The sequence below is a fragment of the Dryobates pubescens genome, chromosome 7, assembly GCF_014839835.1.
Source record: "Dryobates pubescens isolate bDryPub1 chromosome 7, bDryPub1.pri, whole genome shotgun sequence".
In the NCBI taxonomy this organism is placed as follows: Eukaryota; Metazoa; Chordata; class Aves; order Piciformes; family Picidae; genus Dryobates; species Dryobates pubescens.
Window position 1 is genome coordinate 26008789 of NC_071618.1, and position 21840 is coordinate 26030628.

At 41.1% G+C, this 21840-nt stretch overlaps 1 protein-coding gene across 4 annotated transcripts in view; it reads right to left on the reverse strand.

The window, feature by feature from the left end:
* The window catches only part of SLAIN1 (SLAIN motif family member 1), a 53583-nt gene that overhangs the window by 8243 nt on the left and 23500 nt on the right, over positions 1 to 21840 (reverse strand). For 3 of the 4 annotated variants that reach the window (XM_054163046.1, XM_054163044.1, XM_054163043.1), the window contains exons 3-5: positions 12437 to 12586; positions 10368 to 10517; positions 7844 to 8182 (exon numbers count right to left, since the gene is read on the reverse strand). In XM_054163046.1, coding sequence (XP_054019021.1) covers positions 7844 to 8182; positions 10368 to 10517; positions 12437 to 12586 — 639 coding nt within the window. The remainder of the gene's footprint in view (positions 1 to 7843; positions 8183 to 10367; positions 10518 to 12436; positions 12587 to 21840) is intronic. The other variant, XM_054163045.1, reaches the window with a different exon arrangement.

Consider the following 21840-nt stretch of genomic DNA (forward strand, 5'->3'; position numbering starts at 1 on the left):
TGCTATGCCCTGGTGAGGTAGTTACGTTTTTCCTGTTACTGCAGACAGCAGGGAGGGCACCAGCTCCTACCCCTGCCACAGGTTCCAGCACCTGGCAGATGTCTGCCTCCAACCCTTAAATTGCAACAGAAAGCATGGGTATGCTTCTCTTCTAACAGGGAGTTATGACTGCTCTCTCCAACAGCAAACAGGGCATTTCAAGACTGACATTTTGGATTCATGCACAGGAACAACATACCACATACAGCTTGGAACTGCTGTTTTAGGTTGACCTCCTAGCTCATACAGGGCAAGTTCAGTCCACTGAAACACTGAACAGACTTAGGAATCTCTGTTTAGCAGTTCACATAAATATATAACCTATTTAACACCATCACAGGCTCCTCTAATCCTTAAAGCTGCTAATAACTGACAAGTAATAAGAAGTGACAGTAGAGTTCTATCTATACAAGGTATTAGTTGTCACTAAAGTAACTTCAATATATGTGATGCCTATGTAACTCCAGCAAACTGAGTCACAACAAGGCTCCAGCTCCTGCTGCTTTTGTATGACTGGTGCTAATGGTAAGAACTGGTAAGGAATCCTGCAAAACGTCCTTGTACTTCAGAGGTCTAATATTCCCAGTATCTTCATGTTCCAAGTTCCAATTGCCAGTGCCTACCTGCCCTTGACACGGTATCATGCACACTACAGGACATTAGTCCTGTAATGATGAGACCTTCTGTGGTAGTGTTAGGCTATGCCTTTATAATTTTCCACAGATCTTGAACAGCAAGTGGCAGAATGTAAATAAATCACTATTGGGTGTAAAAAGGAAAACAACGATAATTCTGAACAATCCTATTGGAAAGGTAATGGACTTAAGCCAGTAATTAAAACCATCTTTTTCACTTTTCACTTCTTTGGCTCTGGCTGACACTTCTCCTGAATTTACTGACCTTGACTGCATCGCTTTTGTTGTGACTGGTATTAACAACAACTTCTCTGCTCTGTCTCTTGTGCCTTTTGTGTACAGGGGGTTAAGGAAGGGACCAGTGGAGGGAGAAGCTGTTGCAGCTCCCCTAGTCTTTGGCCAGGGGGGTCTTTGTGCTGTTTATTAATTCTAAATACACGCAAATATTTGTAAACACTGTGCATTTTGTACACATTCACAGAATCACCAAGGTTGGAAGAGACCTCAAAGATCATCAAGTCCAACCTGTCACCACAGACCTCATGACTAAGCCTATTCATTGCAGATTGCAGTTCTTGTAAATACAGCTTTCTTTTGCTTCCGACGGAGCTGGTCTGGCAAATGTAATGCTGGGGGGCAATTTTCAACCCACCACACCTTCTTCTCTTCCATCTCAACTAAAGTTACCATAGATGGTTTGACAAAAAAAGGAAAGCTCTGCTGTCTAGGAAATAAATATTCTCATGAATTACATGCACTGTATTTTCATATTTTTTAAATCGGTGGGCTTGAGAGGTAAGAAAGGGTGGAGTTCAGTGCAAGAAAAGAACATGCAGGGTTGGAGTTACGGGAAACAAAAGCACAGCCAAATCCTGATAAAGAACCTATTTTAGAGTAATCCTCCATCAAAGATTTAAGAGCTTTTGAACTTCAGTGACTCACCACAGGCACTAGCAGCCTGAAATTACCAGTGGTACTGCAATAAACATTACCAAAGGGACTATCACCATGGTTCAGTCACAGTATCACTGACAAAACAGTTATCAGGCTTCCAAAACTGTCCCAAGGATATAAACAATGGTATCCACACAGCTACTCTATGTCCCTATTTCTGAAATACTCATAATTTAGCAAACTGGAAAGAGAACTGTCTTTCTGTGATGCAATTCTTGACCCAGAGTGGCAGAAAATGTATGAATATGGGATATCTGTAGCTATTGTTAATTTTGGAGCTCTTGCATACCCTTTAAAATCCTAGGTCCTGAAACTCTTAGGTCAAAAACATTACAGCAGTTGGCAAAAAAGATTTAAGCAGCACACTGGTGGTAGAAAAGATGACATTGCATGAAATAGCTTTTCTAATACTATCCACATATCATGTTCTATAAGCTGCATTTCTTGGACTGTACGTGCTCTTCCACTTAGGGACTGCATCAGCCACTCAGGCATGCTCAGTGCATTTAATTGTCCAGTGGACGCAATCACAACGGCAGGAAAAAAACAGGTATGGAAGTGGCCTGGATTTCCCTCATGTCATAGGAAGCTGCATCTTTTGCTTCCTATTCATTAGCCCCTCCTCCTTCCAATAGTCTGCTGTGCTGCTCATTCATTCAGTCCTGAGGCAGCAGATTCCTGCTGCACCTATAAATTCTCATCCATCAAGCATCTGTGTTACTTCTTTGATGGGTCCTTATGTCTGCTGAGATAAATGGTCCTGAAAACTAACAACAATAGCAGGTCAGTTTTGTGTTTAGAGAAAACCCAGAAATGCTTGATAGCATTTTGCAGCTCTCAGCTGCTTGGATATAGATCCTCTTTAATATCTTTCTTGAACTTCTCTCACCTGTTTCCTTCCTCAGAACAATGGAAAGAGTCTTACACATGTTTTGTTTGTAAATGAAACGCTAACTCTTATGAGATTGCTATATGGAAGCAGAAGGTAGGAATCATGTGATGTTAATATTATTTCAGGACACTGAGACATGACTAGATACAAACTTACTGGAAATACATAAGAAGAAAACAAAAATGCTTTTCCATGTTGATACTAGTAAGCCTTCCCTTTCTGGAACTCTCCTAACACTGATGGGAGCATCAAGAGTGAAGAAGCATAGATGAGATGTATTCTCAAGTGAGAATTAATTTGCCCAAATAGTCCAGGTTATCATGAATGCTGAAATTTGCTATGGTTTCTGCTATCTCTTCTGCAATAATCTAGGTCAGCGGCAAGCCTAAAGAAGTCATCGGCTGATTGCAGTCCATTCTGCTAGGAGGGTGTGGATATTAACACCACCAAGGAACTCCAACCTTTACCTTAGAATCATAGAATCATAGAATCAATAAGGTTGGAAAAGACCTCAAGGATCATCAAGTCCAACCTGTCACCCAAGACCTCATGACTACTAAACCATGACACCATGTGCCACATCCAATCCCCTCTTGAACACCTCCAGGGACAGTGACTCAACCACCTCCCTGGGCAGCACATTCCAATGGCTAACAACTCTCTCTGTGAAGAACTTTCTCCTCACCTCAAGCCTAAACTTACCCTGGTGCAGCTTGAGACTGTGTCCTCTTGTTCTGGTGCTGGTTGCCTGGGAGAAGAGACCAACCCCCTCCTGGCTACAACCTCCCTTCAGGTAGTTGCAGACAGCAATAAAGTCTCCCCTAAGCCTCCTCTTCTCCAGGCTCTTCTACAGCATTCGTAGTTTTTGTGACCCACTACTGAGTCTCAACTATAATCTAGGCTAAAACAAAGATGATGTTTAAGTAGGATGCAGCCATATGGAGCATCACAGGTGTACCTTCCCCTTTTCCAGCCTTCTTTGAGATATAAGTTTGTCACTCTGTAAATGTTCCTTAGATGTCATACGTTGGTTGTCCTCGTTTCACATATCAGCAGCAAAATGATACACCACCAGAATCACCTACTGCATGTTTACATTTTTTTCTCCTATGTGGCATCCATGCAAAATTGCTTATTGCCTAGAGCACAGGAAAAACTGGAAATGGTGGAATATAGGGTCTTCTGCCCTCAACTGAAAATGTGCATGAAAAGATCACCCCACAGCACATATTCACTACTGGTAAATGGGTCAAAAAGCAGGCAAAACTGTCCCTTGTTTTGTCAAGCTTTCCACAAAATTGCAGTAAAGACAGCAGTTTGCCTCTTACCCAGCTGCTTCTGTTCTGATTTTTTTTTGTCTGGGAAGTTCTTCCCCCAGTGCTCTTTCTTCTCTGCAGTCAGCCTGGGATCAGCAGCTCAGCTTCTTTCAGGCAGGACACTAGAACAGGCAGCACCTGCCTTCAGTCTCCTGGTGCCAGTACCACTGGCCACCCTCATTCCACCCCCTTTGGGGTTTTTTTGGGTTTTCTTTTTCCCCTGACCTAATACTATCACCAGCTGAAGATTAATGTCCATGTAGCATGCACACAGACCTCAATGTCAGAGCAAAGATGCCTCAGAAGAGGCATGCTCCAGGTGGGCTGCCAGACTGAAGGTTCTGCAGTGGTTCTTTGTAAGTAGCATATTCTCTCTACTGAAACACCTCATCCAGAGAGGCTTTCCTAGTGGGGATGGCTTAAGCTGACCCTACAGTGAAGTGCCTTAGAATACATTTATCCATTCACTGTTATTTTCTGCAGGTGTTGTCAATATTTTATTTGAACAAATGGACACACAAGCCTCACCAAAAGTGCACTATCACCAAGGAATGGGATACAGTGAATAATAATTATTAGTGTCTCAGAGAAACCTATATCACCACTTCAGCAATTTCACACACACATTTAAATCTTTCACACAGAACCTGCAAATTCAAGTCTGCCTTACCTGTATTGTGTGCACAAAAAAACTGAGGAAAAAACAGAAGGAAAACATCCATACTTTTCTATCTTAAATATTGCATTCTGTATTATGTAGATATTGCCCTTTGAGGGATCAATTTATCTTCCTAATCTTTGATTACCTGATTTCAGTATCTCCATGACATTTTCTATGGTTATAATATTTATGACATCTCAAATAATCAGGGTGTAGTTAAAGGTCTATGGAATTTACAGTTGGGAGGTTGTAGCCAGGTGGGGGGTTGGTCTCTTCTCCCAGGCAACCAGTATCAGAACAAGAGGACACAGTCTCAAGCTGTGCCAGGGGAGGTTTAGGCTGGATATTAGGAAGAAGTTCTTCATAGAAAGAGTGACTGGCCATTGGAATGGGCTGCCCAGGGAGGTGGTGGAGTCACCATCGCTGGAGGTGTTTAGGAAGAGACTTGATGGGGTGCTTGGTGCCATGGTTTAGTCGATTAGATAGTGTTGGATGATAGGTTTGACTCGACGATCTCAACCTGGTTAATTCATCTCTTCCAACCTGGTTAATTCTATTCTATTCTATTCTATTCCACTTAAGTTTGAGATACCATTTGTCATGATTGTCAATATCTACATTTGCTAATGTTGAACATTTCCATTTTATTCAGAATTATTGCATCATCTCATCCTGGATTCACAGTTGTATGCCTCCTGCCACAGATAGCTACAGCAAATTAAGTTTTTCCATTATGCTTCCATGACTTCTCCCCACCGGTCACTATTTTCAGTATAACTTCAAAGGTGACAAAGTAAGATTTTTTTTCTCCTTTTATGAAGTCTGCAACAATTTCCTACAGTGAGTTCTCCATTCCTTACTGAACAAGAAAGGCTATGAGCAGAAAACACTCTGTGAACCAGTAAGCCACTGAGAACTGACCCTTTTCCACCTCTCTATTAGAGAAACAGTTTTGGGTTTGAGAGTGGGGGCTATATTTTATAGTATTAAAAAATAGAAGTATGGCATTTTATTTTAAAATAGATGTACAGCAATTTAAAACAGGGCAGAGCATCAAAACCACAGCAGGGGCAGCACTTTGCTACAACACAATGGCAAGAACAATGTGTGAGTTCAAAATTATGGCCTCAAACACAGCTGGAAAACATCTTGGAATACTCTCACTGCAAGCACAGGGAGAAGATTGCTAGGGTTCCTGAAACCCCACACAATCTCTCTGCTACCTAAAATGCAATCCTGTGGATGAAGAACAAGCAGACCATCAGCTACAGTGAGAGATTAGACACCAGCACTTAAGTCAGTGCTATGTATAGGCACCTCACACCATTTGAGAGCCCCTGTGTTGTCTATGGCATTCAAACAGCACTGACACATGGCAATGGTGAAGCCAAGCAGGGTGCATCGAAGTACCTCAAAATATAGCACTAGGTGCTTGTAGGGGAGCAGCTGAACTGGTCCCTTCATACACATGTGGATACCCACATCTCAGCATGTACACCTACAGGTGCTCTCCTCATCAGGTGGGGGTTGGTCTCTTCTCCAAGGCAACCAGCATCAGAACAAGAGGACACAGTCTCAAGCTGTGCCAGGGGAAGTTTAGGCTCAAGGTGAGGAGAAAGTTCTTCACAGAAAGAGTGATTGGCCATTGGAGTGTGCTGCCCAGGGAGGTGGTGAAGTCACTGTCCCTGGTGGTGTTCAAAAAAGGATTGAATGTGGCACTTGGAGCCATGGTTTAGTTGTCAGGAGGTGTTAGGTATTAGGTAATAGGTTGGACTTGATGATCTCTGAGGTCTTTTCCAACCTGGTTGATTCTGTGATTATACTCTTAAAAGAATTAGTGAAGTTTTCCAAGTTCACCACACCTTCAGCATATTTGTAGTGATGTTACACATCTGAGCAACACCAAACAGATTATCCAACACTTCAAAGTCCTTGAGAATAAAAGGCAACTAAGTGGTAAATTGGTCTTTTTCCTTTATACGCTTTCTAGTTAATAACCTTTTTATGCACTTTGGAGTTAATAAACTAGAAGTCTAATACCTTTAGTGCCCTCATGGGAATTCTAATGCTTAAATTCCACTGATACGGAACATAAAAAATAAATCACTGCAAAAAGCATTTTGGGACCACATAAAATGATCACAGCACCACAACTTTCCCCTACTCCTGAATAAAACAATGCCCTATAACATTCCTTTTTATCTTTGTGACTTTTCTTCAAGCCCATCATCAAGTGCTGTCCCACACTTGAACCTCACCAGCAACAAAACCAATTTTTAAATTAATGGGGCACATATGTTATACCAACAAATGCCCACATCCCTCTATCATCTCTTAAAAATCAGCCTTGTTTATATACTGACACTTGTCAATTATACTCCCATGCCATGTCTGTCTTTGAATGCAAGTGCTTTTGACACCCAGCTGTCATACTGTATTTGTCAGGAAAGCAACATCCATACCTGTAGTGCTCTATAAATAGCAGCTTTGTGTTGTTTTGAACAATACATTTATTTTCTTGCCTGAGGGTGAGCTCTATAACCTGTAATGTCACAAACATGACCTGGACTGAAAACTGACTGTTTTGAATTAGCTCAGAGAAAAGACTGAGAGAACAGGAAAGGAAGACACAGTAGGAGAAAGAAAATTGTGATCATAATATGGAATGAAAGGAAGGCAAGAGCAATAACAGAGGGAAACTCAAGTCTTGACCAACACCAAATTGCAGAGAGACTCTGGAATATATCTCAAATGCAGTGCAAAACTCAGCAATGGCTCAGGATAGTTTGAGAGCAACTACTACTTTAACAGTCTACCCTACCAGACCTGGAGCAGGAGCAGCGTATTGACCCCTGCCATAAGCACTCATCACAGATTCACAGCATAGCTACATTAACAGCAAAGTCATGACTAAGAAAGGGAATAAAAATCCCTTTTGATTAAAAAATCTCTTTTGATTAAAATCTCTTTTGTATTTTACTGTATCCATGACGGACATGCATAAGCCAAACTCAAAACCCCAACCAGTTCTTGTCACCAGCTATTACTCTGCTAAAAGATGCTGCTCTTTCCTGTGTTTATTTTTCCTTCACTGAAGTCATCCTATGCAGCACTTTAAAACAGACTAAAGCAACAACTTTCACATCCAGGTCACAGATTACATTTTGTAGCAAATTACTTAACAATAACATACCGCAATTTAAACACAGGCTTAAATTGCTTGTCACAATTCACAGACTGGTCTAGCTGCCATACACTAAACACTCTTGACACAACTTGACCTTTAAAATGGCGCTGGTACTTTGCATAGAGAAAAGATCACTTCTCAGAAAAGCATGCAACCCACCTCCATTAATCCTATTGGGTTGTTGCTCTGGCGTCTGGGCTTGAGGAGAGCAGTAGGGCTGTTGATAAGTATTTGAAGGGAATTGCGGGGAGGTAGGGCTCCTCCTGCAGTCCCGGATACTGGAGAAAGTCTGTGAGTGAGGAATGCCTCTCTGGAAGGGGGAGCAGCGAGTCAGGCGTGGCTGTGGAGGTGGGAGGTGGTCAAACTCTTCTTCATCCTCAAGACTATAGCGATCATACTCCTGGTCACCGCATGTCCCTTTCTTTCCTGTGTGCAGAGAGACGCCTGAACTGTGCCTTGATACGGATGCTGAAGTCGAAGCATAATCTTGCCTAAGGCCTGCAAATTCCAAGAAGAGGATGATTCAGCTTCAGTGATTAACTCTTAACATGCACTTCAATCTTGAAAAATATGCAGGTAAGTAGACAATTTTACAGCAAGAAATGGACTTAAAATGTCACTAGGCTGAAGATCTGAAGTAGGATTCATCTGATCTAATTTTCAGTATCTACCTTCCAGTTATCTAACCTGAATTATTTCCCTTGAGATCCCTTTTTAGTAAAAAATATTAAAACAATACAGGCATCTCCAAAATGCAGCACCCCTGAGAGGTCTTAGATGCCTCTCGTAACACAAGATGAATGCCTTCAGGAGGCACCATTTTTCTGATAGAGGAAAGACTACATGAGTATTAACTTTTAAACACTCCTAAATTAACACTCGCTCTATTAGTCTTCCAAGTTAATGCTATTAAACTTCATACTCACGCAATGAAAGTGCTGACAATGATATTTCCTAAGCTTGTAAGCCATGTAAAAATTCTCTCTCCAACCAGATTTAGTTCCTACTAGCAGGTGGTCAGTTTCCTGGACGAGGCTTAGTGGTGACACAGCTGTGTTTTAGGCAGGTTCCCTTCCAATCAACCCCTTCTCAGAACGTCAGGTTTTGAAAACCATGCCACTATTAGCACTGCCCTAGAAGAGCATGTTTCCTCCAGGTACAAGACAGGGTAACACCCACATGCCTTGTACTTCCCCCCCACCCTTTGCCTGTTGCACAGCAGTCAAGGAAAAAGGGGACATAGATTGCATTTCCAGGACCTGAGTAACTCCACCAATAGCTGGGGAAAACAACAACTTAGATTTACCAAAAGCCCTCAGCTTTGACAGATGTCTTTGCTTCATCATAGAAACTTCTTAATATGCTTTCTCCCCCGCCTTCGAGTGGGAGTTTCTATTTGTGGCTGTGAAGAGAGTGTGCCTGCATGCACGTATCCTACTACCATTTTCCACGGGATTAAGTGGACAACTGTCACGTGCTCTAATGTTCTGTACCAGCTGCTACAACAAGGATGAGATACAACCATTACACCTGATGCAGATTAGAAGAAAAACAGTGTTTTTCCTTGCAGTTTACCAATGACCTGATTCCTTAAAGAGCTAAGGATCTGAAGTCTTTTGTTTTTTTAAATCTCAATCTGAAGGAAATAAGCACAGCTGCCACTTAAGTAGTGCAATCCTTTGATAGTCACAGTTTTATTTATAACTTTCACATAATATCAGAAATTTTCCAAGCTGTGACCCCATGTATTTGCCAGCTGAGAATTCAGCTATCATGTAAAGTCTCACACTAGCTAATTTTTCTGCTGAGCATAACTAGGGCCACTAGAAACTCCAGCAAGCTCAACTGCTAATAAGTGCATCACTCCAGCCTGCTCAGTCTGGTTGCTGCAGCCAGATTTTAGCTCTAATTTCTTCCCCTATATTTTATCTTTATTTTATCAACTTGCTTGTTAGTTGGCATTTTCCCTCAGTCCCCATTTCTGAATTGCTCTTGGTTTTCATCTCATATTTTCCTCCTTGATGTCTCACATGGCACTAACAGGACGTGAGTAAGGCTTCTAAGTTAAATGGCCTTTAATTATGAATAAAGACATTTTCCCAAATTGCTATCAAGCCAAACTATAATCTATGTTAAACAAGCTTCTGGGCTTAGATTTGTGTGTAATCACTAGTCTTAAACAAAAATGGTAAATTTATATGCCTCAATTCATGATTTAAAGGGGGATTAATTTCAAAATTCACCTGACAATTAAGAAAATCAGTAGAAGCAAAGAAATTCACAAGAGCTGTTTATTTTAACCTTCCTTGTGAAATGAGACATGTGTGAGACAAATACTTCAGCATCTTCTCTTCACAGAAAAAAAACCAAAACGACCCACTAAATTTAATGAATATGGTGAGACATTATAATCATCTAAATCTAAATGTACTCAATGGATATGGAGCTACTGGTTGGGATTCTGTAAAATATAAGCATCAAGTTTTGAAAGATCCAGTACCATTAACCTGAACCAAACAACACGTGCACCCTCTCCATGCCAATGAAAAGCTTTCCCACCTGCCACTCCAGAGGCAACATGGCTTAAGAAAGATCCACTTGACTGAAACCAGACTAAAGCAGTTTTGACTGCTACAGGAAATCTTCCTTGGTCTATTTTTAACAAAGAAAAAAAGCCACGCACTCTCCTCCTGTAGACGAGCCATGATTTGAACATCAGTGAGGTCCTGCAGCTTGTATCCCATGGAGATGGAATCATCCTCCAGCTCTGAGGTGCTCAGTTCACTGTCTATGGATGACTGTGGGCTCAAAGGAGAACTTCTAGAAATGTAACCTATGTAGGAAAACACAACCTTTAGTCTGTAAATACATCTGGTCATCTTTAATTCACAACTACCTGCCCTTCATGTTACAGTACCTTACAACATTTCCTGTATTACAGACAAAAACTTTCAGAAGAGTAGTGCAGTCCACCAACAAATAGCAAAGGGCTTTGATACTCGTGAGAAGTAGTCAGTGTATCAATGGATCATGAATTCTTCTGCTTGTTCCCAAACTAGCATCACATAGCTCAGACAATGAATAATTTACCCAAGGAAGTTCTGATACGGCTCCTATTAGTTAGTGTAGTCTAAACACATCTGCATTTGAATCTTCCCTGTGGGACTGTGGTTCTCCCTACTCGCTTCCGAAAAACAAGTGTGTACGGGTCATCAACTTCTGCTCAGTACTGAGATTCTGTACCAGAGCTATTTACCTAAATTCTACTATTTTTTCTTGACTTCTGTCTAATCTTCATATAAATCCATGAAAACAGCAATTAAGACAAAACATCATGCCAAAACAGAGAAAGCACTGTCATCCCCTTCACAGAGCTACCTTTTGAAAGAGCTCTGGACTCTAAATTTTCCTTACATGATACCAAAATATAAACTAAACTGCAATTAGTTGCATAAGCTAGCTGTTGCCCAACTTTAAAGTAAAATTGTTCAAATAAAACAGTAAATAGTTTTCTAATATCCTCTAGGGCACCACAGGTCTGCAGCCTGTAAGGCAAAAACCACTCTGACTATGGGTCACCAGTCATGCTAGTATCTACAGATATGTTTGCATCCTTTAGCACTGCTCAAAACAGCTGCTAAAGTTCACCCTAAATTTAGCTGTTCTTTAATAGTATCTCCAACAGAAAAGAACACACAGGGGATTACTTTGCTTTGAAAGGATTGTAAGGAGTAAACATCTTGGCTTTTTTAAATTTGAAAGTTGCAACAGGCCTGAAGGCTTTGCAGAGGTAGTAACAGCCATGCTGTTTAGGGGCAGCAGTGGGAAGATAGACAAAATACCTGAGGGTATCTAAAATAGCATTAGATGCCTTCAGTTAAGGACTAACCTACATCCCACCGAATAAGGGAGCTTAGACATCTGACCCACACAGACACCTATGCCAGGCACTCAGTCTGGAGCTGTATCTCACCTTCAATGCCCATATCCCTAACAGGGCTTTCTGCCCTGATTTCATGCATTGTAAAGAAAACTGCACACAGATCAGTGTGACATTGATGCTAACTTCCTTAGACTATGCCTGCTCCCACCAGCAATAAAATGTTGATGCCTCTTCCCCAGAACATTATTTTCTCCACTGCCACTGCATCTTAAGGAAAGTCACAGATACAAATAGACTCCTGATACCTGTAGTGAAGAAGGAAAAATGCAACTCTGCAATTCACAGCCCACAGAAAGTTTGTTTTCCCTAAAACTCCTGTGTCCCCTGAAAATCAGTGGCAAATATCAAATACACCTTGGACACTTGCAACAATAACAAGTTTGAAAGCAGATGTGATTCTGCCAGCTATTTTTATTATAGAGAAATTCTCCCTGCAACTTCATTACACAGCTGCACAAACATTTCTGTGGACAAAAGGAAGGGACACTGTGGGGCTCAAATGAGCAGTAAAGAGCAGACAAAGCTGGGGACTGCTTAAGCTGACACAGCTGCAACAATACTCTCAGGTAAACCATTATTGAGAAACAGGCTCTGTTTACTAGCATCACTTCCCTGTAACATGCTGTGTAATACAGAAAATAACCTATACTGCTAGCCAATTGATAGACTGTAGGTAATTAAAACAAAAAGTCTCCCCCTGCAATGAGAGTCTATATACAACACCTGAAGAGTGTACTGCTGTTAAATGCTGGCAAGATTACATTAAGCAATTCTGTAAGTACTGAAATCAATATAAAGATAAGCATTACCTGTCCGTTCAGGTGTTAGTATTGCTTTACTGGAGGTTTTAGAGAAGCTGGAACTGTTAAAGCCATTGGTATATGGGGTGAGTCTTGCAACAGGACTATAGGGAAAAGCCAAGGAGACAGGTGTAGAGAAGAGGTTCCGCCATCGGCTAGCTGTTACAGATGCAAGGGAGGAGGGGGGGAGAAAAAAGATTTGTAGTTATAAATAGAATAGTGCTGTTAGAAAAATAATCTTAATCTGGACATAATACATTTTTTACTTATGGCAAAACCAAAACAATAGTCAAAGTTCAGCAGCAAAATAGAGGATCAGCACTGCCTTCTGCATTTGAAAGCACAGTCCAAAAAGTTTTCTAGCAAACATGTTTTGTTTGCCGTTTTCTGTGTATACAGCATTTTGGTACACATACAGCACTGGGTGCCAGCACACAGAGTAACAGATGAAGTAAAAACCACTACAGTTAATAAACACAAATGAAATTCACAGTGCTCTTCAAGGAATTGCTCATGGCACACAATCATCACACAATTGATTTAGCAGTCAAATTATCAGTTATGGGAGTTCAGAGGCAGCGCAGTAAAAGATGCTTAACCATCGAGCGCTAAAAACAACTGTAATCCCATAGCAAGCTTTTAAGCCACCATATTTTCCCTTCTCTTTTTACAGCATCAAATTCCTGATTACATAAGCATGATTTATTTCTTTTTTTCCCACTGCTTTGGAGAATCAACAAAATAATAGATTAGGCCACCTCTTTCTCTCCATATTCCTTGTAAAAAGATTGCAAAGAATCTGGCTGGTCAGTAGCAGAGCTCAGAACAAGTTAAAAAAACCCTAAAGGCTTATTTGATTTACATGTTCCTAGCTCATTCAGGAAAATATGAACACAACTGTCCTTTGACATACTTATTTTTTAACAGGAATTTAAAAGTTCAGATAAACAATATCCACAGGCTTTTCAGAAAATAAATAAATATTAAAGTTGTTCTAAGCAGAAGAAAATTTTTTAAATGTAAATTTCAGAAAACCCATTCACATATAAGCAATGTTTGTACAGATAAACAAATTATAGTAGCACATGTTTGTTTGTGATAGAATCTACTTTGTCCTGATAGATGCTGTGTGTGGTGACACAAGGGAGGAAGCTAGCAACATACCTATGCCTAACTTAGAAAGTGACGGAATAACCTTGATGCTTGACAGATGTACTTTGTTGTGTCAGATGCCACTAACCAGTTTTCAAAGCTGGAAGGCCTCACAAACCCTCAAAAGCAATTCTCCACCACATGACTAGAATTAAATAGAATAAACCAGGCTGGAAAAGGCCTCTGAGATCACTGAGTCCAACCTAACACCCAGCACTATCCAATCAACTAAACCATGGCACTAAGTGCCCCATCCAGACTCCTCTTAAACACCTCCAGTGATGGTGACTCCACCACCTCCCCAGGTAGCCCATTCCCATGGCCAATCACTCTATGAAGAATTTCTTCTAACATCCAGCCTAAACCTCCCCTGGTGCAGCTTGAGACTGTGTCCTCTTGTTCTGTCACAGGTTGCCTGGGAGAAGAGATCAGCCCCCACCTGGCTACAACCTCCCTTCAGGTAGTTGTAGACAGCAATAAGGTCTCCCCTGAGCCTCCTCCTCTCCAGGCTAAGCAACCCCAGCTCCCTCAGCCTCTCCTCATAGGGCTGTGCTCCAAACCCCTCACCAGCTTGGTTGCCCTTCTCTGGACACGTTCCAGCAAGTCAATATCTTTGCTAAACTGAGGGGCCCAGAACTGGACACAGGACTCAAGGTGTGGCCTAACCAGTGCTGAGTACAGGGGCACAATGACTTCCCTGCTCCTGCTGGCCACACTATTCCTAATGCAGGCCAGGATGCCATTGGCCTTCTTGGCCACCTAGGCACACTGCTGGCTCATGTTCAGCCTACTATCAACCAGTACCCCCAGGTCCCTTTCTGCCTGGCAGCTCTCCAGCCACTCTGACCCCAGCCTGTAGCACTGCATGGGGTTGTGGCCAATGTGTAGAACCCAGCACTTAGATGTATTAAATCTCATGCCCTTGGACTCTGCCCATCTCTCCAGCCTGTCAAGGTCCCTCTGCAGAGCTCTCTCCTACCCTCTAACAGATCAACACCTGCCTCCACCTTGGTGTCATCTGCAAATTTACTGCTGATGGACTCAATTCCCTTGTCCAGATTATCAATAAAGATATTGAACAGGATGGGGCCCAGCACTGATCCCTGGGGGACACCACTAGTGAGTGGCTGCCAGCTGGATGTGGCACCATTCACCACCACTCTCTGGGCTCAGCCCTCCAGCCAGTTCCTAACCCAGCACTGCTGCACTGAGCGCTGCTGTCCAAGCCATGAGCTGACAGCTTGGTCAGGAGTTTGCTGTGGGGGACAGTATCAAAGGCCTTGTATCAAAGTCCATGTAGACTACATCCACAGCCTTGCCCACATCCACCAGGCAGGTCACCTGGTCATAGAAGGAGATCAGGTTGGTGAGGTTGGACTAGTTAATACCTGGTAAGTCATTAGGAAACTTCATTCCATTAAAACACTCAAAGACACTCAAATAATATACCAGCCCTCTCTATTTTAAAACCTCACTGTTGTCAGAATGACAAAGCAGGACAAATAAACTTTATTTTCCTTCTTGCTACCATCAGCACTGAGTGGCCACAGGAATAGCATGGAAGTGTTATCTTTTTGATGGGCTGTCACTCTTATCTTTGTAATCTTTTGGAGCAATTTATCATCAGTCCAAAAGATGCTATACCCCCTCTATTCCTTTTGCTTTGACCCACTCAAAGATGCTACTAGGTTTGTAAGAAATGAGCAGCCTTTTCTACCCTTCCCAGTAGCGCTACTAAGCTTGAAGGGTAGGCACTGGTTCCAGCACTGGCATAAAGCGGCGTACTGGAGAAAGGGAGTACCTTCAAGGCTCAAGCTCTGTGGGAGGGAGCTAAACTACTGTCATTTCTGTTGTCCCCTCAAAATAGAAGTATTGCAATTTGCTTATTTCTCATGATTCTTCAAGCTTAAAGAAACCTGAGGGTCTAAGTCATAACAAAGAACAGCATCAGCACCACCTCTAGGAAATTGCTTGGCACCAACTTCCCAGCACGTCTATTTGTCCTTAACACCCACTAACAGGACCAGTTCAAAAGTCAAGCATGCAAGTGCTCCAGGACAAAAAGGGGAGCAAAGGCAGATGGATACAACTCCAGAAACTGCTCATTAACACAGACTGCTGGAGTTGAGATCAAGTCATAAGGATTAAATAACTGCAAAATTATTTGAGGCATTCACTGAAAGAAATGCATATGATAGAGTAGATCTCAGTGTCATGTCCACAACTGAGGTTTGTCATTTTCACTGGAAATCACCAGTAAGGAGCAAGGGAGGAGAGTTCCTGGTGATTTTGTTTTTCTGCCTAACACAAGACCCTGTTTTGTAGCAGCCTGATCAATAGCCAGGCCAATTAGCTTCCAGTGTTTTCTCACTCCCAGATGTGGTCAACTGTACAGCACAAAACCCCATCATTCATTACCCTCTACAATAACCGCTGTGAGCTGGCCCACTGAGCACAAAGCAACAGTTATCACAGCTATGAAAGCAAGAACTCACACACAGAATATAATTAGTATTTATGGAAAAACAGATTTCAGACTCTTCTTTCAAACAGTATGTGTTCTCAAGGATAGATGGACAAAGAAGGTAAGAAACTGTTTACACTAATCTCTCTATGTTCTAAATCTCTTGATATACCAATGTAAAATACCCTGAATTCTAGACGTTTCATCATCACATTGAAAATAAAACTTTATAGTGTTTAAGCAGCAACAAATGACTGACACTTTTCAGGTAATCAATTGACTCCATTGCTTAGAACAAAACACAGAAAACTGCTTTCATTAGGTTTCAAATGAAAATGTCCACATGCATATTGAGTAATTGTACAATACCAACAAAAATCGCTAAAATCAGACTTGCTGAAACCTTGTGCTACTGCCAAAAATGTTTTTCAATAACTATGTAGGATGCAAGTGCTGTAGACATCTAGGCAAACAGGTAAATCAATGCAAAATTTGTAAAATCCCAATATAATGCAGTCATTTTAGGATAGTTACTTTGCTCCAAACTGATTCTGAGACTGTCCTGGTTAGCAGGGCAAAACACAACTCATAGACGAGACAGTGCTGGTGAGACCTGTAAGTTCAAAAGCTCGTCTCTAAAGCTCTGAATTTTACAAAATTTGCAGCTCTTTCTTAAAGCCCCAGATGAACTAAGAAACTCAGCTACCCTTTAAAGACAAAGGAAGATTCTAACATTTGCAGCTGAGTATTGCTCTGTATTAAGCTGTATCACAGTATCACCAAGGTTGGAAGAGACCTCAAAGATCATCGAGTCCAACCTGTCACCACAGACCTCATGACTAGACCATGACAGGTACTCAGAGCAGTACTCAGCTGCAAATATTAGAATCTTCCTTTGTCTTTAAAGGGGCTGAAGGAAGAAAAAGAACCAGCTGTGGAAAGGAAAGCGGGGACATCTAAAGAACCGTCAAGAGAAAGTATGGCAAAAAATCAATTTGATTTACCAATGGCAATGAGTTAAACCCATTAACAATTTGAGTTCTTGAAGCATGAACTTGCTGGAACTAATATTCTGCAATACAATGAGCACAAATTGTTCCAGTCATCAAAGTCTACAGTTGGATTGGAGGCACCCAACGTTTTGGGTATGATTTCCTTCATTTTGATCAATTCTTAGTAACTACACCACCGGTACCACACTGTGTTACACAATGTTTATTCTAATTAAAGGATTTGTCAAAATGACTACACAAGCAATCAAAGACTTTCCTTTAAATGACAAAAGCAGCAACAAGTGAGCCCGTTCATAACTTTAAAGTATTTATTCACACAATCTAATGTTTAAAAATTGATTAAGACCTTATTTTTATAACCTCCCTGGAGATACCAAAATGCTAAAATAGATGATCATAGTAACCCACATAAAGAATTATGAGCAGCTACATAAACACAAATATTCAGCATTTGGTAAGAACTGATGGAAAATTTCACGTGAAAGCCTGATAAAGTAAACATCTACAGAATTACGTGGCCCAAAAGCAACAGAGAACCCTGCAAAACCAAAGCATACTGTACCACATCTAAAGCAATTCCATTTCTAAAAGCAATTTCTTAAGATACATAAGGTACACAATTTCAAAGTGGTAACATTCATAAGCTTGGACACAAGCTAAAACCCAACAGATTTTGTTGCTTTAATTTGGTGCAGTTACACTGATGTAAACAGGGACAGATGAAGTGCAGGTCCTCTACCTGACTGACCACATATTCTTAGGATATTACATTGGCTAAGGATATCAGGATTTCACAGAATAACAGAATTGTCAGGGTGGGAAGGAATCCCAAGGACCATCTAGTTCCAACCCCCTCTGCCATGGGCAGGGACACCCTCCACTAGATCAGGTTGCCCAGAGCCATATCCAGCCTGGCCTAAAAACATCCAGGGATGTGGCTTCCACCACAGCCTGAACAAAATTCCTCTTTTGAGACATCATTGAAGGCATACCTCCAATAGTGCCAATCTAGCAAGTTCAAAACACAAGTTTTGAACACTCAGCACTCTCCTGCTGACATACTTTCTTTAGAGCAGGAAACCCAAACCACTTCCCTTGTGTGCTCTGCACACGCACGGATGCACAGCAGCCATGCTTAAAAGCAAAGCATCTCTCTCAGGACTAAAATGCACAGTCCTGCATGGGAAACAGAAGTATTTTGTTAATCACTAGAGAAACACAAGAGTGCTACAAGGGAATTAAAAACCTCTCCTTACTGTAGATAAGAGTATGTCTAAACCAGCTGTGAGAGTTATCACCTCAGTGAAGCATATCTAATATCTTTCTCCCAAATAAAGATATTTAACCTTTGCTTTCAATCCTTGTAAAACTATGTTCAGAGGCTGAAAACTACTCCTGCAGTCAGATGTACATGTGGGAACAAGCAAGTATCTAATGTGCCTGAAAAGATAGCCAGAGGAAGAGAAGATCAAGGTAGCTCCCTGAACAGAGCCATTGCAAGGCATTTGCCAAGAAGCAAGAAACATGGACTCCTACTGCTCACCAGTCTGAAGAGATTTATTGGGTCCCTGGAAAACCCAGAGCTCCTGTAAGAACTTGAAGTAGTTTGAGGTAGAAGAGAGGTGCTAGATGTTCAACTGCAAACAATATTGTGATGCTCCCACACAGGAAAAGATCTTCAGGTAAATTGTGAAATCAAAACCTAACTAGATACTTTCAAGTACTTCAGAATCTCCAAAACACATGGATCTTAGGAAAACATAAAACCCTTAGGTATCCTTCACAGGGGGAAGCATTTGGCTTCTGCACTCAAAAGAGAAGGACTACAGCATCTTCCAAGATTAATTTGAACCTGGTTCATCAAAACTTTCTCTTGAAATTACGAGACCAAAAATTCTCCTTTTGGAAATAATTGTATTTTTATGAGTTACAAGATTAAAAATTCTGGGCCCAAGACACCATTTTCAATTGTAACAAATACAAGAGCATTGAGTTGTACCTGCAAAACTGGAAGTCAGTCTGGGGCATGTACATATTCCCATCTTGCTGAATGCTGTTGTACAGTGAACTATGCAAGTAGCATACCCCCAGTTCCAGTCTCCCATAACCATCAGCTGTGATCATCTCAACAGCTTGTTCCAGCATGTATAGTTTCCTCACCGCAGCTTCAGCTCCTTCACCCTCAGAGCTAGTGGTAGAGACTTCACCATCAGCACAGACCTACACTTCATATGCTTAAAGCACATTTTCAGTCACACTGAATCTGTCATTGCCTGAAACCATTCCCCTGCACTGCCATATCCAACTCACAAAATGCTCTTGGGGCTTGTTTGCTGTTTCTGCCCCTTGATTTCTTGGTCAAGCAGCAAAGCACCCCCTCTTTCCCAGCTGCAACAAGACAGAAATCACTTAAGTGTAGATTGCACAAGGGGACTCCTTTCAAGCATCTGTAAATTTGGGTCTCCAAAATACAATTCAGTGTACATCTTATCCTGAAACTTTAACCTCCATAACTGGACTACAACACCTGAACAAGTGTATGCCAACATTTTTTCTTTGGTTTTTGTTTTGTACACTAAATCCTATGGTTTCTCAAGTTCTTAATATAGGTCAGCTAGCAAGAAACTACAAAGCAATGTCTTTTGCAAGAATGTAATTTCTCTACTATAGTCTAAGTTTTCCCAGTGTTTTTAAGTCAACAGGCTGAGTTACCATGTACAGTAGCACAGTCTTGTGCTACTTTAAAATAATGAAAAGCAATCAGGCTCATCTTAAAATGTCTAACTGCCATTATAGTTTGGAAACATAGTGATAGATTAGAAAAAAAGATGATGAAGACTGGCCACTTTCCCCTAAGCCTAAGAATAGAATAGAAGAGAATAAACTAGGTTGGAAGAGACCTTCAAGATCATTGTGTCCAACCCATCATCCAACACTACCTAATCAACTAAACCATGGCACCAAGCACCCCATCAAGTCTCCTAAACTCCCCAGGGATGGTGACTCCACCACCTCCCCGGGCAGCCCATTCCAATGGGCAATCAGTCTCTCTATGAAGAACTTCTTCCTAACAGCCAGTCTAAACCTCCCCTGGCACAGCTTGAGACTGTGTCCTGTGTTTTGGTGCTGGTTGCCTAGAAGAAATATTAAAGAGTATGAGAGAGCTGGAAGTACCTGAAAAAGTTTGGTTTGCAACTAATTCATATAAAACAAGTAATTCTTGAAAGCAATATAAAAGGATCTAATATTTGTGTAGAGTAAGAAATCAGTTAAGTTGGCATGCACTGGTGAACAAATGTTTGGTATGTAGAACTGCAACTATTCATGCACTTCAAGAACTGCCCCAGTATACACTTTAAGGGTACAATCGGAAAGCCTGTCTAATTTGCAGTAGTTTCTAGAAGGAGACTTGATAGGGTGAACAGAATAGAATAGAATAGAACAGAATAGAATAGAATAAACCAGGTTGGAAGAGACCTTCAAGATCATGCTTGGTGCCATGGTTTAGTTGATTAGATGGTGTTGGATGATGGGTTGGACTCGATGATCTTGGAGGTCTCTTCCAACCTGGTCTATTCTATTCTGTTCTATTCTATTCTATTCTAAATTGTCTTTCTATGAGTTTTACAGAATGGATCCCTTACCCTTTGTGCTTACCTCCCTTGCAGAAGAAAGAATTATGTATGCTACTAGAAATTTGGAATTTTGTAGGAAATGTAATTAGCTCTGTTTTTCCTCCAGCCACCTGTTCTCCTCAGCAGAAATTTACATTTTTGCCTTGAATTATTGCTAACATATCTGCTTAGCAGTACAGTATGTATCCACTATTCTATTCTATTCTATTCTATTCTATTCTACTCTATTGTATTTTTCTAGGACTTTCAGATAGCACAGCAAGGCACTGCAGTCAGCAGTAGTTGGGAATACTGCACTTGGTGGCAAAACCATAAATCTAAGATTCTGTAAGTGCTAAGTAAGCACTTTGACATATTTCAGTTGTGACAACTATTACCTATTGGTGTGAGCAGGGAAAACATGTATTTTTTTCTAGACACATGCACAGCTAGTCTATTGCAACATAATTCAGTGAAAGGCTGACCTGACAATTCTCTTTATACTGGAAAAATGACAATACTGCTTTCCAAATGCAGTGTGCTGGAAATGCTAATCTAATTTCTGTTCTCCAACCCAACTTAGTCACAAAACATTATTTTACGACATCAAAGTACTCAAAAGACTAGAAATGAAATGGAATGAAGAGATCTGAGTTACCACCAACAAAACTCCTGTAATGAATGATACTACACCCTAGGAATGTGCTTCGAAGGGTTGAGATTTCTATTGTTTTTATTACTGAATGCTACTGAAAGTTGTTTTTTTCAAGGACAACCTTTTTACCAAGTAAGCTATACCAGCAGAAAAGCACAGAGGCTTTGTTAAAAATGTAACTGTCTCAGTGTTCATTTTGGTTCTGTGTGCACAATTCTCCCTACATGCAGAGTCTGCACACAGGCAAACTTTCAGAGCAGAGTTAACAGCCAAACTTGGCTTCCCAGCATCCCATTTCTTGAGAAATTGGGACAAATATTATGCTGAAGTATTATGCCCTAGGCATGCCCTAGAGCCCAAATGTCTGTCCCTTCCCCAGTTTCCACACTCAGCAAGAGCCATTTTATATGAACTGCCAGTCTGATACATTTTCATTCCATTTGGTGGATTCTTAACCAGAACTCATGAGTATACAAGCTCTCACATTTCATCTTGTTTGAAATAAGATACAGCTT